This window comes from Grampus griseus (genome assembly GCF_964374135.1).
Source record: "Grampus griseus genome assembly, chromosome: 2".
NCBI classification, from domain to species: domain Eukaryota; kingdom Metazoa; phylum Chordata; class Mammalia; order Artiodactyla; family Delphinidae; genus Grampus; species Grampus griseus.
The window spans coordinates 169,912,497-169,929,871 of record NC_139018.1 but is presented as its reverse complement, the minus strand read 5'-3'; the positions used below and the strand labels follow the sequence as shown (position 1 = coordinate 169,929,871).

Here is a 17,375-nt window from a genome sequence, read left to right as displayed (position 1 = left end):
GTGAGGTGGATGGACCTAGAGTCTGTCATACAGAGTGAAGTAAGTCAGAAAGAGAAAAACAAATACCATATGTGAACACATATATATGGAATCTAAAAAAAAAAAAAAAAAGGGTTCTGAAGAACCTAGGGGCAGGACAGGAATAAAGATGCAGACGTAGAGAATGGACATGAGGACACGGGGAGGGGAAGAGTAAGCTGAGACGAAGTGAGAGAGAGGCATGGACATATACACACTACCAAACGTAAAATAGATAGCTAGTGGGAAGCAGCAGCATAGCACAGGGAGATCAGCTCAGTGCTTTGTGACCACCTAGAGGAGTGAGATAGGGAGGGTGGGAGGGAGACGCAAGAGGGAGGGGATATGAGGATATATGTATATGTATAGCTGATTCACTTTGTTATACAGCAGAAACTAACACAGCATTGTAAAGCAATTATACTCCAATAAAGGTGTTAAAAAAAAAAAAGGAATCCGCCTGCCAATTCAGGGGGACACCAGGTTCAGTCCCTGGTCTGGGAAGATCCCACGTGCACCACAACTACTGAAGCCCGCTCACCTAGAGCCTATGCTCCGCAACAAGAGAAGCCACCGCAATGAGAAGTCCGTGCACCGCAACGAAGAGTAGCACCCACTCGCCACAACTAGAGAAAGCCCGTGTGGCAGAAACAAAGACACAACACACCCCCACACCCCCAAAAAGAAGACAGTGTGGTGTAGGTGGAGGGATAAACAAATGCAGAGGCCAAAAAACGATTCTAACTATTCTATGTTGCCCCTCATGTTTGCTCCTAAACCCACTCTAATCAGGCTTGCCCCCCTCCCACGATGACTGCATCACAACGTCCCTTTAGGTCATCAGTGATCTTGACAATGACCTAAATCCCGTTGTTAATTCTCAGTCCTCATCTAGCCTAACACACTTTCTCACTCCTTAAGCTTTCTCAACACCGCATTCTCTTGGTTTTTCTCTTACTTGAGTGATCACTTCTCTGCCTCCTTTGCTCCTTCTTCCTCTTCTCCCCAAACATTTGGCGTTGGGATTTCCCATGGCTCACTCCTCAGTTCTCTCTCCTTTTCTCCTCTATACACATTTCTTTTCTAGGGCCATCCTGTCTCCAGGTTCTAAACACCATCTCTATGACCATGAGTCCCAGATTTATATACCCAGCCCAGTCGAGACTTGAATATCTACCTGCCTATTCGGCGTCTCCACTTGGATGTCTGATATCTCAAACGCAGCATGTCCAAAACTCCACTTCTGATCTTTGCCACCCCACCAAGCCTACTCCACCTATGGTCCTTCCGGTTACTCAGGGCAAGCATCTTGGAGTTATCCTGACGCCTCTCTTTCTCACATTGCACGTAGAATCTCTCAGGGACTCCTGTTGACTCTACCTTCAAAATACATCCAGAATCTGAACGACTTCTCACTACCTCTGCTGCTACGACCTGAGTTGGAGACCCCCATAAGTTCTCCCCTGGATTATTATTACAGTAAGAATCTTGCTTCCAACCGTGTTCTTTGTAGTCATAGCAACAGGAGTGATCCTTTAAAAAAGTAAGTCAGACCATGTCAGTCCTCACTCAAAACCATTCAGTGGTTCTGTTTCACTCCCGCTTGAAGCCAGATGCCTTTGTGCAAGGTCTCATATGATCTGGTCTCCGTCTCTTTCGCTCTCACCTCCTCTCTTGCTCCTCTGCTCTGGCCACACCGGCCCCTCGCTGTTCCTCACATCTGCCAGGAAGCTCATTCCTTAGGGACTTTGTACTGGACGCTGCTTTTGCAAGGGAAACACTTCCCCAGGGATCTTCCAGGTCCGCTCCCTCAACTCCTTCAGTTTTTACTCAAATGTCATCTTCCCAAGAGGCATACCCTGATCACCGTATTTACAGTTGCAAGTCATCTCCTCACTCCACATACAAAAGATCCTCCATCCCTTTGCTCTGCTCTTTTTAAAAATAACACCTATCACCTAACATCTTTTAATAGACTATATAATTTGCTTATTATATGTGTTTATTATCTGTCATCCCCTACCAGGATGTGACACAGGGATAGGGATCCTTGTTTGTTTTGCTGACTGATGATTCTCAGAAACCTAGAATGGTGCCTGGCTCATGGTGGCACTCAGTAACTATTTGAATGAATGAATAAGGCAGATAGGATGGATTGGAAAGAGGAGAGTCACAAAGGTAAAGGGAATGTTCTGTTTCTTAAACTGGCGGTATGTTCATACATGTGCCCTTTATTTTTAAAATTTTACTTATGTATGTATGCATACTGGTTTATAATCAATATTTAATTACATAGTAAACAAAAAAAAAAGAACTTGATTGTCCAACTTGACTGACTCCCTAAGGGTTCCACAAAGCTGAGTTTTCACTATACCTAGTATGTTATTATCGCTGAATAGAGGACACCAGTGTTTCCATTGTCTCTTTCTTTTTGCTCCTTGAGACAGGCCATCAATGGCTCTGGCATCCAGTCGGAGGATGGTAACTCAAGAGAAGAACATGTTTTGAAAAGAGTTCTTAAAAGAACCTTCTAGACTTAGAGGATAAAATGGAGCACAGTATATCTTTTCTCTCCTCTTCTTCCGATTTCTTATAATGACTATAATGCCAAATTATCACGGCTGCAAATGCACACCGATATTGGACCTCACTGCAGTATTTCCCTGCTGACACACTGATAAACAGGGCTCTCCCCAGCAGACAAGAGCGCTCGCTGTTCTTAAGCTGCTGTTTCCTTTGCGCCTTTGTGTTTCTCATAGTTGGGAAATTAGAAAGAAAAAAAAAATCCTGCCCAGTACATTTTTCTTTCTCTTCTTTTCTTTCTTTTCTTTTTTTTTTGGCCACGCCACAAGGCTTGTGGGATCTTAGTTCCCCAACCAGGGATCACCAGGGATCGAATGTGGCCCTCAGCAGTGAAAGTGCAGAGTCCTAACCACTGGACTGCCAGGGAATTCCCCCCAGTATATTTTTCTAAAATTTGTTTTTGTTCTTTATTTGGAAACTCATTGATTTCACCATGAAAATATTTTCGAGGAGAAAATAAAAAATCAAGGGATTTACATGAAAAAATAGCAAATAATTTTTAAATGTAATTTTATGCAAAAACAAGCTACGGTGTTTCGGGGCCTCGAATTGCTATACGTTGTTGCATTGTTAGACATTTCAAATCAGTAACTTTCTTAAGACTAAGTTTGCCGTTTCTTCCAGTCACTTTGCCCCACTAAGGCTTCTGTGTAAATATAGAGTCCGAAGTGAACTCCTCGGAAGACCAGAAAATGCAGTTCCAGTTCTTTGAAAATTTAATCAAATGTGAATCAAAACCCCATTCTGTGTCTGCAGACTGGGAGTGACACTGGGTTTGTTCCCCTGGAGAATGGGGTCAACTTGAAGAGTCCTGTGCTTTTACCCTAATTCGGGGTGTTTGCAGCGCGTATTCAGAATCTAAGTGGCCTAACGAGGAGAAAGGAGACAAACTACCACCAGCCTTTTTCATTCCTGACGGGCTGTGCGTAGAGACCGGTGGGGAGACCAGAGAGGTCTGAAGAAACACCTGCCTGCCTTCCAGGTTTTTAGGAATCATGCAGAGGACAGAGATACATATCAAAAGAAATCCCAAGTGAGGTCCGTGCCCCGGGGAGACAGACCTCTCTGGATTTCCTGCAAACAACCCCTTGAGAAAGAATAGGGCAGTGAGTCAGAGGCGGAGTAGAACTCATTTGAATTCCTCTCCCTTAGCTTTGCCCAGCCAGGCGCCGCGGGCAGGGCGGGCGCCGCTCACCGCCCAGCCCCGCCCTCCAAGGGCAGCGACCAATGGGAGACGGCCGGGCCCGAGAGCACGGCCAATGGGAACCGGCGGGCGGAGGCGCGCTGCCCTTTAAGGAGCGGCGGGGCGCAGCGTCGGGGAGCCCAGCGTCTGGGGTGGCGCAGCGTTCGGGCGTCGCGCAACCGTGTCCCCGCAGGTGAGCTGGGGGTGCGCCGGCCGCGGGGGGTGGGGAGAGGCGTGCTTCCTGCAGGGAAGCGCTCGAGTGGGGCGTGGGGCCGGCGTGATACCCCCCGGATGGCACGGCGCTTCGGGCAGCCCAGGGTTCTCGCCCCCGCAAGCCGTCTGCGGGGACCCCGAGACACGCCCACCCCATTGCGACCGCCCCGTGGTTGCCGGTAGCCAGCGGCGGTGCCAGCTGTTGACGGCGAACCTAGCTCCCTATGGCAACTCTTGTGAGCCCCGGGGATTGGTTAGACGCAAAATAGGCATGGGCCGAGGGGGAGGGCGGGCGCCGAGTTGCTCCGGGAAGACCCAGCGGGCCCTGATCCTCCGGCTCTTCCCATCGTGGAGAAGAAGGTGTGGGCGCCTGCGGTCTCACCCGCGCCCCTTGTTCCTTGGTGTGTCCAGGGGCTCTCCCAGGCAAGTGCAGTCTGGAAAACCACGATCTAAAAATACTGTTTTTATGATCTTTGGGAAAAGAATGTTCAGTGTGGAAATTTGCGGGAAAGCACAAATATAAGGTAAAACCATCAGGTATTCCTTCACCCAAGTGATAACCACGTTAACTGTCTATGTGCGCATGTGCATATATATGTGCGTGTTTATACACATACCGATTTTGCTATTTATATAGTTTTGCTCTTTTTTTTGTATTATGAGCGTTTTGTCAAAACTAAATATTCTTTAAAATGTTTTAAATGTCTTCATTGGGTGCATGGCAGGATGCACCCGATGTGAGTGTCGGTGGTGACACGGGGGTCACTGCTACATTAGGGGCGGGGTCGGGGGCCTTGTGAAACCTGAAAATATGAACAGAAGGTCTGAGGAGAGGCCTTCAGGCAGTTGTTTTGAAGAGCTTCTTCCACACCCGCTGCTGCTCCTTCCTCTGTGGTCCCAGAGCACCCACTGCTCCTCCGTTAGAGCAGGTATCCCAGGTCACTGTGACCTGCTCATCTCCCGCTAGATGCCTAGATCTGTGAGAGCCGGCTGCCTTGCTCACCCCTGTGTGCTCCGCCAAGGCCTGGCCCATCAGGGGTGTTCGATGCGTGGCGAATAGTACGATACAAGTGATGAGCTCTGGGTGGGCAGAGTTAACAGAATGAAATCAAGACTATCTACGTTATTAATCTTGTTTAATCCTCACACTTCCCTGCTGAGGTTGATGTTATCCTTTTTTTGGCCGAAGCTGAATCTCAGAGGAACTTCATTGCTTGTGCAGAGTCCCGTGGCAGTGTGTCTCAAAGCTAGATTCAAATCCAGGTTCCTGACGCAAGGCCGATGTTTTTCCCACGGCAGCTCATCGTGGTTGGACTGGGGGAACTGTACATTGGAACTACCACGTACAGCAGGAGTGTATCAAGTCGGGACGCTAGGGAAGGGCATGCTGGAGAGGAAGAGCGGTCCTGGGCCCTGCTCTGGAATGGGCTTCTCTCTACCTGGGGAGGGAGGAGGGAGGGGACCCCTGAAATTGCCTGGGAAACTGTCAGGGGCTGCATTCTTGTGTGGAGCGGGTCCGAGACATTCATGGGATCACCAAATGGTTCCCTACCCTCAAAACGTGAAGCACAATTTTCCAGAAACTCCTTCCTGGAAGGCAGGGACTTAGCATGGTTTTTAAGAAGCCTTAGAATTCTAATCAAGTCTTAGCTTGCCAAAAGGAACTGAGTTGCTGTCATTGGAAAATGGCATGAGACTTGACAGCAAACAACACCTGAGATGCCTGCCAACCCTGCAGGGGAGGATCCCTATGCCTCTGGACAGCCTAGCCCTGCTCTGCCCTTAGGAAGCTGAGGGCAGTAATGTAGCATTTTAACTTTGTCCTTGTTATAGACATGATATGTGCACATTATAGGAAATTTAGAGAGTACAGACAGTAAACAAACAAACAGGAAACTTACCAATAATCAGAGGCAATTAGTATTGACACGTTTTAGTATATATTTTCTATTCATTGTTTTCTAAAAGCTGAGTGTATACTAACAATGCTGTATCCTTTGTTAAATCATAAAAAGCACTTTTCACATCTTGTTTCATTGCAAGTACTTTTTGCATTTTATTCTAGAACTTTTTTTTTCAAAAAGCCTTATAATAAAAATTGTAGCAGCTGTACTTTATTGAACACTCATTATGTGCCAGGCACTACTTAAAATATTTTGCGTGTGTTGTTGTCACCTTATATCCTCATAAATAAGTTTTACAAGTGGGTGGGTGGTGGTATTGTAACATATTGTCCCATATTTCAGATGAAGAAACAGACACAGAGGTTAAGTAACCTGCCCAAGACCACCACCCACCCAGCTCTTAAGTGCTGAAGCTGAGAGTCAAACCAAGGCAGTCTAGGTCCAGGGCTTGTGTTCTTAACCATGATATTATCTATAAAGCAGCTGACAATTTCCTAGAAGAAAACTCAGATGAGGCAGGGGGTCTGTGCTTCATCCTAGTCACAAGTACCCACACTTCTCAGATCTCCATAAAGATCGATTAGGTGGCTGGGCTATTTTCAAGGATATTTAGGGTAGAGACCCTGGTCTCTGGCTTACAAGTGATTTTTGTTCATCGCAATACAACTATTCTAGTTGTGCTACTGTCCTGTCTTTGGAGCTTGATGGAAGTTTTTACCCAGCAACTCTGCTGAGATCACAGGGATTCTGATGTCACAGTGGTCTCTCCACTTTCTCTACCAGGTCTTTGGATCAAAAGGGGGCTCTGGCTTCAGAGAAGGAAAGTAGTGGGTAGGGGTAGAATGCTTCTTTGAACCTCTCTTGTTTCATACCCAGGCTGCTGACAATTCCCGCTTACTCCTGACTTCAAACAAATAACACAAGAATGGAAAAAAGAAAAGAATGGGAAAAACGGAGAAAAAAAGAATGGAACAATTCCATTGTTCAAAGTAATCAGCAAAGCCTTTGTATATAAACTAAGAGGTTAAAAGGAGAAAGGAATAAATCTGCTAGGAGCACCTTATCCCTATGTGGAACAGTACAGGGGAAGGGGATGACTGCTGGCCGAGCCCCGGGCTGAGAACGCTGGGCCAATCCTAGCGCCTTGGGAACTAGGCAGGTCAGGGTTTTCAGAGGTAAGTCATGAATGGGGAGGACAGGTTTATTATTCAGAATATTTATATACAGAATTTCCGGGAAGTCAGTTTCTTTTTACTAATCAGCTAAGTTGACTGAACAACTTCTCTTTTCTGGAAATCAATTGAAATAAGTCTTAGAAGTTTTGGTCTCAATTTTTAAAGGAATCTATACAGGCAACTCAGCGCAATCGGAAGTACTGCCCTCAGAAACTAGCTAGCCCACTCAATAGGTATAAATAAAACTGCTGTTGAAGCATGTGGGCAGAGAGGCGCTGGGAGATGAATGCCCCGGACAAAGATATTCATTGGCAGCAAAGCTATTGCATACAGCAAAGTGTAGATTTTGGAAGAAGAGGAGGACGTGCTCATGAGGGTGATCAAGAAAGTGAAGGTAATGCCATCTAAAAAATTAATAGAAACTTGTATCTATATACTTCTAACTTACGAGAAAAACTTTGCGTTGGAATTTCTCAGATATAATTTTTTTGCATGTTTTTCTTTTACCTTTTCACCATCTTCAACCATTCTTCCCCCCACCTCTGGCAACTACCGATTTGCTCTCTGTTTCTATTAATTTCTTTTTATTTTTAGATTCCACGTATAAGTGAGATCATACAGTATTTATCTTTCTGCGTCTGACTTATTTCACTTAGCATAATGTCCTCCTAGTCCATACATATTGTTGCAAATTTCGATAGCTCCTTCTTTTTTTGTGTGTGTGGTACGTGGGCCTCTCACTGTTGTGGCCTCTCCCGTTGCGGAGCACAGGCTCAGTGGCCATGGCTCACGGGCCCAGCCGCTCCGCGGCATGTGGGATCTTCCCGGGCCAGGGCACGAACCCGCGTCCCCTGCATCGGCAGGCGGACTCCCAACCACTGCACCACCAGGGAAGCCCAATAGCTCCTTCTTTTTCATGGTTGATTAATATTCTGTTATATCTATATAATGGAATATTTTATATATATATATATACACATATATATATACATATATATATATGTATATATATATAAAATGTTCTTTATCCATTCATCCATCAATGGATACTTAGGTTGCTTCCACGTCTTGGCTATTGTAAATACAGCTGCAGTGTACACAGTGGGTGCAGATATCCCTTTGAGATAGTGATTTCATTTCCTTTGGATAAATACCCGGAAGTGGGATTGCTGGATCGTATGGTAGTTATTTTTTAAATTTTTTGAGGGAACTTCATACTGTTTTCCACAGTGCCTGCACCAGTTTACAGTCCCACCAACAGCGTATAGGGTTTCCTTTTCTCCACACCCTCCTCAACGTTTGTTATTTCTTGTCTCTTAGATGATAGCCATTCTGACGGGTATGACGTGATATCTCACTGTTGTTTTGATTTACATTTCCCTGTTGGTTAATGATGTGGCCACCTGTATGTCTTCTGTGGAAAAAGCTCCTGGCTATTTTTAAATCAAATTGTTTTCTTTTGCTTTTTTTTTTTTTTTTTTTTTGCTTTTGAGTCATGTGAGTTCTTTATATATTTTGAATATATATATTCAAAGGCCCCTTAGACATATGATTTGCAAATATTTTGTCCCACTCAGCCTTTTCATTTTGTTTATGGTTTCCTTTGCTGTGCAGAAGCTTTTTTTGTTCGATGTAGTCCCTTTTGTTTATTTTTGCTTTAGCTAGTTTTACTCTCGGTGTCAAATCCAAAATAAATCATTAAGATTGATGTCAAGGAGCTTATTCTCTGTCTTTTTCTAGTTGTTTTACAGTTTTAAGCCTTACGTTCAAATTTTTAATTCGTTTTGAGTTGATTTTTGTATATGGTGTAAGGTGGGGTCCAGTTTCATTTTTTTGCATGTTCTCTTCAGTTTTCTCAGCACCGTTAATTGAAGACACTGTCCTTTCCCCATTGTATATTCTTGGCTCCTTTGTCATAAATTACAAAGGGTTTATTTCTGGGCTCTTGATTCTGTTTCATTGATCTATGTGTCTGTTTTTATGCCAATACCATAGTACCATACCATACTATAGCTTGTAATATTGTTTGAAATCAGGAATTATGATGCCTCCAACTTTGTTCTTCTTTCTCAAGATTGCTTTGGCTTTTATGGCTCCATACACATTTTAGGATTGCTTTTTCTATTTCTGTGAAAAATGCCATTGGAATTTTGATAGGGATTGAGTTGAATTTGTATTGATAGATGACTTTGGGTAGGATGAACATTTTACTACTATTAATTCTTCCTATCCATGCACATGGAATATCTTTCCATTTATTCATGTCTTCTTCAGTTTTTAAACATAGATAAATTAAACATTTTAAATATTAACTCATTGCTGACCAGGAGATTTTTGCAGAAACTGACGCCTGTGGCCAGCGATTTGTTATGTAAATGAATATTGAAATGTCTCTGGTCAATAACATTCGGGTAACGAAAGATGTGTTAATACGTCTGTGGTCAGTAATGTGTTAAGAATTTTATTTAGTTCTCCGTATCTAATACGTGGGTACATTGTCTATGTAGCAGGTAAGGACCAGGGGAAGTGTCCACAAATTAAAATAGGTTAGGATAATTCTGGTGGAACCAGAGCAGTAATAGTTCATTTCTGTTTGAAAGCTCCCTCCTCCTCTTTACGTTTCCCCAAAGCAAATGGACCTGCCGAAAGTTAGCAAATGCACACTTTGTGCCTTTTTGCTTTAGGCTGATTTTGAAAATCAGCCTATTTTGTTTATTTTTGCTTTAGCTAGTTTTACTCTCGGTGTCAAATCCAAAATAAATCATTAAGATTGATGTCAAGGAGCTTATTCTCTGTCTTTTTCTAGTTGTTTTACAGTTTTAAGCCTTACGTTCAAATTTTTAATTCGTTTTGAGTTGATTTTTGTATATGGTGTAAGGTGGGGTCCAGTTTCATTTTTTTTGCATGTTCTCTTCAGTTTTCTCAGCACCGTTAATTGAAGACACTGTCCAAAGACGCGGCCAAAGACATGAGGAAGCTGAAAACCAGGCCAGATGGTGAGGAACTAAAAGAACCCTATGGGCTCTACAAACAATCTGTAATTGGAGATGTAGATACTGGTACTGGGTTGTCATTAAAAAAATAACAATACGTTTCACTGAACAGTATTTCTAGAAGCATAGAGTAAAAAGTAACCCTGAAAATATATCTGTCCTCCTTTTGGCAGAGTGTCCAGGACTGTTAAATCTAAAAGGCAAGGCTAAGTGGGAAGCTTGGAACCTCAACAAGGTGGTTAATTTTTAAATAAGTGAAACAAACCTTCTTAATTTCCCAATAACATCGGTCAGTGAGTCAATCTGTTTGTATCTTTCTAGGATTATCAAAGGCAGATGCCATGAGTGCCTGTATTTCTAAAGCAAAAGAGCTAATAGAAAAATATGGAATATAGAATTCAGTATGTGAGAAAATTTTCCTTTTGAAGACTTCATAATGGTACCATGACCTAATATTTTGGGGAGAAATGCACGGTTAACTCTTTATGTATCATCCATATTTTTGCTAGTAACATGAATTGTAATTCCTATTTAGAGGTATGCTGAAACTACATATTTAATGAAATTTTTAAATTTTCAGGTGATTTTTTTTTTTTTTACGGTACGCGGGCCTCTCACTACTGTGGCCTCTCCCGTTGCCGAGCACAGGCTCCAGACGCGCAGGCTCAGCGGCTATGGCTCACGGGCCCAGCTGCTCCGCGGCATGTGGGATCTTCCCGGACCAGGGCACGAACCCGTGTCTCCTGCATCGGCAGACGGACTCTCAACCACTGCGCCACCAGGGAAGCCCTTTCAGGTGATTTTTAAAAGTTCTTCTTAAAAAAGTGTTGCTCTGGTGGTACGTTGTTGGACTTATGACCAAATTGGACTTACGGACGCACTGTCAGAATGGAACTCGTTCGTATGTAGGGGACTTAACTTACTAAGTTTTGCCTAAAGACATTAACAGCTGTTCTTTTGGCTTCTGTTTTTTCTGCAGTGAGGTGGTCTTACTGGTATAATCAGAACAGTTTATTAAGAACTAATCACAAGACTCTTTGTTTCACTGTGTAGCACTGGGGTTCACACTTACACAGGGCTTTGGCAGTCACAGGCACACCTGGTTCCAGTCCCCGTTCGGTGACTTATTTACTAGGTAACCTGAGGCAAGTTACCGAAGCTTGCTAAGCTCATCTGTGGAGTAGGGGGAAAATGTCAGTCTCACAGGGGTGTAAGAACTGAATGAGGTAACTGTAGTTACCCTACGTCCATTTTAAAGCATATACTGTATAAAAGCTGACAGTAATGGTCTTCATGACAATTTTTTTGTTTTGTTTTTTAGATTCCATATATATGTGTTAGCATACGGTATTTGTTTTTCTCTTTCTGACTTACTTCACTCTGTATAACAGACTCTAGGTCCATTCACCTCACTACAAATAACTCAATTTCGTTTCTTTTCATGGCTGAGTAATATTCCATTGTATATATGTGCCACATCTTCTTTATCCATTCATCTGTTGATGGACACTTAGGTTGCTTCCATGTCCTGGCTATTGTAAATAGAGCTGCAATGAACATTGTGGTACATGACTCTTTTTGAATTATGGTTTTCTCAGGGTATATGCACAGTAGTGGGATTGCTGGGTCGTATGGTAGTTCTATTTTTAGTTTTTTTGAGGAACCTCCATACTGTTCTCCATAGTGGATGTATCAATTTACATTCCCACCAACAGTACAAGAGTGTTTCCTTTTCTCCGCACCCTCTCCAGCATTTATTGTTTCTAGATTTTTTAATGATGGCCATTCTGACCAGTGTGAGGTGATACCTCATTGTAGTTTTGATTTGCATTTCACTAATGATTAATGATGTTGAGCATTCTTTCATGTGTTTGTTGGCAATCTGTGTATCTTCTTTGGAGAAATTTAGGTCTATTTAGGTCTTCTGCCCATTTTTGGATTGGGTTGTTTGTTTTTTTGATATTGAGCTTCATGAGCTGCTTGTAAATTTTGGAGATTAATCCTTTGTCAGTTGCTTCATTTGCAAATATTTTCTCCCATTCTGAGGGTTGTCTTTTCGTCTTGTTTATGGTTTCCTTTGCTGCGCAAAAGCTTTTGAGTTTCATTAGGTCCCATTTGTTTATTTTTGTTTTTATTTCCATTTCTCTAGGAGGTGGGTCAAAAAGGATCTTGCTGTGATTTACATCATAGAGTGTTCTACCTGTGTTTTCCTCTAAGAGTTTGATAGTCTCTGGCCTTACATTTAGGTCTTTAATCCATTTTGAGTTTATTTTTGTGTATGCTGTTGGGGAGTGTTCTAATTTCATTCTTTTACATGTAGCTGTCCAGTTTTCCTAGCACCACTTATTAAAGAGGCTCTCTTTTCTCCACTGTATATTCTTGCCTCCTTTATCAAAGATAAGGTGACCACATGTGTGTGGGTTTATCTCTGGGCTTTCTATCCTGTTCCATTGATCTCTCTTTCTGTTTTTGTGCCGGTACCATACTGTCTTGATGGCTGTAGCTTTGTAGTATAGTCTGAAGTCAGGGAGCCTGATTCCTCCAGCTCCGTTTTTCTTTCTCAAGATTGCTTTGGCTATTCGGGGTCTTTTGTGTTTCCATACAAATTGTGAAATTTTTTGTTCTAGTTCTGTGAAAAATGCCAGTGGTAGTTTGATAGGGATTGCATTGAATCTGTAGATTGCTTTGGGTAGTAGAGTCATTTTCACAATGTTGATTCTTCCAATCCAAGAACATGGTATATCTCTCCATCTATTTGTATCATCTTTAATTTCTTTCATCGGTGTCTTATAGTTTTCTGCATACAGGTCTTTTGTCTCCTTAGGTAGGTTTATTCCTAGATATTTTATTCTTTTTGTTGCAATGGTAAATGGGAGTGTTTTCTTAATTTCCCTTTCAGATTCTTCATCATTAGTGTATAGGAATGCAAGAGATTTCTGTGCATTAACTTTGTATCCTGCTACTTTCCCAAATTCATTGATTAACTCTAGTAGTTTTCTGGTAGCATCTTTAGGATTCTCTATAGTATAGTGTCATGTCATCTGCAAACAGTGACAGCTTTACTTCTTCTTTTCTGATTTGGATTCCTTTTATTTCTTTTTCTTCTCTGATTGCTGTAGCTAAAAATTCCAAAACTATGTTGAATAAGAGTGGTGAGAGTGGGCAACCTTGTCTTGTTCCTGATCTTAGTGGAAATGGTTTCAGTTTTTCACCATTGCGGACGATGTTGGCCGTGTTTGTCATATATGGCCTTTATTCTGTTGCGGTAAGTTCCCTCTATGCCTACTCTCTGGAGAGCTTTTATCATAAATGGGTGTTGAATTTTGTCAAAAGCTTTTTCTGCATCTATTGAGATGATCATATGGTTTTTATTCTTCAGGTTGTTAATATGGTGTATCACATTGATTGTTTTGCATATATTGAAGAATCCTTGCATTCCTGGAATAAACCCCACTTGGTCATGGTGTATAATCCTTTTAATGTGCTGTTGGATTCTGTTTGCTAGTATTTTGTTGAGGATTTTTGCATCTATGTTCATCAGTGATATTGGCTTGTAGTTTTCTTTCTTTGTGACATCTTTGTCTGGTTTTGGTATCAGGATGATGGTGACCTCATAGAATGAGTTTGGGAGTGTTCCTCGCTCTGCTATATTTTGGAAGAGTTTGAGAAGGATAGGTGTTAGCTCTTCTCTAAATGTTTGATGGAATTCGCCTGTGAAGCCATCTGGTCCTGGGCTTTTGTTTGTTGGGAGACTTTAAATCACAGTTTCAATTTCAGTGCTTGTGATTGGTCTGTTCGTATTTTCTATTTCTTCCTGGTTCAGTCTCAGAAGGTTGTGCATTTCTAAGAATTTGGCCATTTCTTCTAGTTTGTCCATTTTATTGGCATATAGTTGCTTGTAGTAATCTCGCTTGAGGTTATTTTTAGCTCAAATTTATTACATGAATTCTAACTCAAAACCCAAAACTGCCCCCATAATGAAATTTATATTATTTGCACTTGGTTAGAAAGGAATGATACATTCTAAAAAATACCTCCTGTGTGCACTTTAATCTTATGTACTAAGACTCTCTATATACTATTTTTAAATCATAACAAAAACATGAACCCATATTATGTGATCCTAAATATATCCATGCTTTAAAAGGTGACATTTTAGTGTATAATGCTGTGTCAAGCAGTTTAAGCCATAAGGAAGAGACATCGGTTGCATGAAGTAGGGGGGTTTATTGCGAAGATCAGTGGGAGATAACAAATCAAGATACCGATTGAACAGCCGGGATTCCAAGAGACAAACACGGTTTGAGAATTGCTAGAGATCGCAGGATCCATGCAGCTCTGCGTATATGGTGCCTCTTCATTCCCTGTGAATCCTGTCTGTAGTGTTCTGCCATTGCTCCGTCTCAGATAATTTTCTGTATTTCCCTTTTTATTCTTTTCTGTTTCCAACTGTTGCGCTTTCTCCCTACATCTGAGGCAGCCTGTTGGGTGTGCTTGACCCTGTGTACGCCAAGGGCTGTCCATGGTAGGCTCGCCCTGGGTCCCCGTCTGTCACTGCCAGAGCAACAGCAGGACCACACAGAGACAACGGGCAGTCCAGGTCGGAGGAACCCCTTAGAGGAGAACCAGGGCTATGGGCATTCCGAGGACTGGCCATCACAGGCAGCAATGATTAGTCGGGACTGTCTTATTTTTTTAAAAATTTTTTTTGTGTGTGGTATGCGGGCCTCTCACTGTTGTGGCCTCTCCCGTTGTGGAGCACAGGCTCCAGATGCGCAGGCTCAGCGGCCATGGCTCACGGGCCCAGCCGCTCCACGGCATGTGGGATCTTCCCAGACCGGGGCACGAACCGTATCCCCTGCATCGGCAGGTGCACTCTCAACCACTGCGCCACCAGGGAAGCCCGGGACTGTCTTATTTTAACAAAGCAGTAGGCTGCTTTTCCTCATTGAATGGGATGACCCTATATTTCAAAAGATGAGATCAGGCTTTGAGCCACAGTGTGTTAATGAAACAATCATTTCATTTCAAGCACTTCCCCTGTCTACCATTTTCACTGTCAAAATACCTGAAGGGAAGAAATGGATCCCTGACCAAGCAGGAACTTCATTGACAGAGCTTCCACAGATGAGACTCAAATGAGATTCTAATATGAAGAAGAAAGACCCTCCCAGAAGTATTCTCGACTGGTTTGTCTTTCATCCCCCAGATACTTAAATGCTCTGTGGGGAAATACATTTGTAGGTAACAAATCACCCTGACAGTAGCAAATGTATCTTTTTCCAATCTCTGAATCAAACTCATAAGCTACTCTGAAAACTGAAGAGGAGTATCAGATAATCATTTGGACTATTTTAAGACCTAGAGGGAAAATATCCAACAACAGTGAAGCATTGATACTTCTAGAGACTTGGTTATGTAATTCTTGATGAAGATCTCGTTGGAAGGTTCCAGAAGATAAAAGTGGCGTCCTGGAAGCGCACGAATATCAAAACTTCCACTGGTTACATCTTCCCAGGCTAAAAAGAAACAGAATTATATTCAATAACAAATGACACCACCACCAACAGAAGATTAACTTCCAGATGTTACATTTCTAAGAGCTGCCACCAGTGATAGAGTTATTTCCAAGGTCTCAGGTTCCATATATCCTGTTTTTTTTTTTTTTTTTTTCTTTTGTGGTAGGCGGGCCTCTCACTGTTGTGGCCTCTCCCCTTGCGGAGCACAGGCTCCGGACGCGCAGGCTCAGCGGCCATGGCTCACGGGCCCAGCCGCTCCGTGGCATGTGGGATCTTCCCGGACCGGGGCACGAACCCGTGTCCCCTGCATCGGCAGGCGGACTCTCAACCACTGCGCCACCAGGGAAGCCCTATCCTGTATTTTTAATTTCTTAGAGACCTATCGGTATACAGCACTATTACCTGCCTTCTCTCATTTCATACACAACCAACATCTCTCCATTTACACTAAATAAATCTTGGGCCAATTTTCTACTCCATGTAAACGCTAGTTGACATTAGCTGAAAAATCATCAGATATCTCAATAAAATACCTCAAACCATCAAAATAATTTCAGCTTCCAAATCCGCTGGTGTATCTTCAGATACAGTAAAGCACGTTGAGCCATGTTAACTCACAAGAAAGAACAGCCTCAGAGGGTGTATCAACGCTGCAAACATAGAAGAGCTGGGTGGGAACTTTTCACAATAGACATGCCCAGAATCTTTTCCTATTAATAACTTCATTTATTTATTTATTTATTAAAAAATTTATTTATTTATATTTTTGGCTGCGTTGGGTCTTAGTGGTGGTGCACGGGCTTCTCACTGTGGTGACTTCTCTTGCTGCGGAGCACGGGCTCTAGGCACACGGTCTTCAGTAGTTGTGGAATGAGAGCTCAGTAGTTGTGGCACCCTGGCTTAGTTGTTCCATGGCATGTGGGATCTTCCCGGACCAGGGCTCAAACCCGTGTCCCCTGCATCGGCAGGCGGACTCTCAACCAGTGCGCCACCAGGGAAGCCCTAATAACTTCATTTAAATCAAACATGGCGTGTCCTCACTTCTTTCCCTTTTGCTATTTACAGCAATACAAACATTTTTTTATCCATGGTTCCTACCTGTCAGCACCTGTCTGAGAGTCACTGTGGTCCAGGCTATTTTCCAAGATCATCTGGCTTCTACAACAATGCCAGTGGCAGCAGGATGGCACCTGGGCACCCAGTCCAGCTCAGGGTGAGGCTGGTTATATAGTATCTTTAAGTGTCATTCCCCCAAAATGACCACCTCTCTATTCCCCAGCCCTCCATTGTCCGGCAGAGGGTTGCTGTGTACAGAACAGAAGCAGGTTTATGGAAGCAGGGCCCCTGAGTTGGTTCCACCAATTCTCAGTTTAATCACAACAGCAGGAAATATTGACTGAGCTCGGTGCTGGGTGCTGTGTTAGCCCCTAGGGACACTCGAATAAATAAGCACAGTCCCTTTCCTCCTGCAGTTTAGAGACTGGCTGGGGAGACAGACATTAATTAAATCATCGGACGACTGGAGAGATGTGTCACCAAGTTCAGGGTCATCTGTGAACACTTGACAGGTGGGGGTAGGGTGTCATCAAGCAGGGACTCCCTGGGAAATGGACCTGAGATCTGAATAAATAGGAAAAACTTGGCAAAGGGAGAGAGGCAGCAGGGGAAGAGGGAACAGATGAGCACAAACCAATGGCTATTGTTCCAAGAGCGAATGGGGAATTGGGACAAACTGAGGTAGAAAAAGCAAGCAAGGGCCACGTGTAGGCCTCATGAAGGACTTTGGT

General features: G+C 43.1%; 1 protein-coding gene across 1 annotated transcript; it reads left to right on the top strand.

Moving 5' to 3' along the window:
• Positions 1–7,446: 7,446 nt before the first annotated feature.
• Positions 7,447–10,464, top strand: LOC309819351 (acyl-CoA-binding domain-containing protein 7-like; the record flags this gene model as incomplete). Its single annotated transcript, XM_082649443.1, has 4 exons — positions 7,447–7,470; positions 10,018–10,135; positions 10,243–10,308; positions 10,391–10,464. 4 exons carry the CDS (start codon positions 7,447–7,449, stop codon positions 10,462–10,464), a joined length of 282 nt encoding a protein of 93 aa, XP_082505569.1.
• Between the last annotated feature and the right edge of the window lie 6,911 nt (positions 10,465–17,375).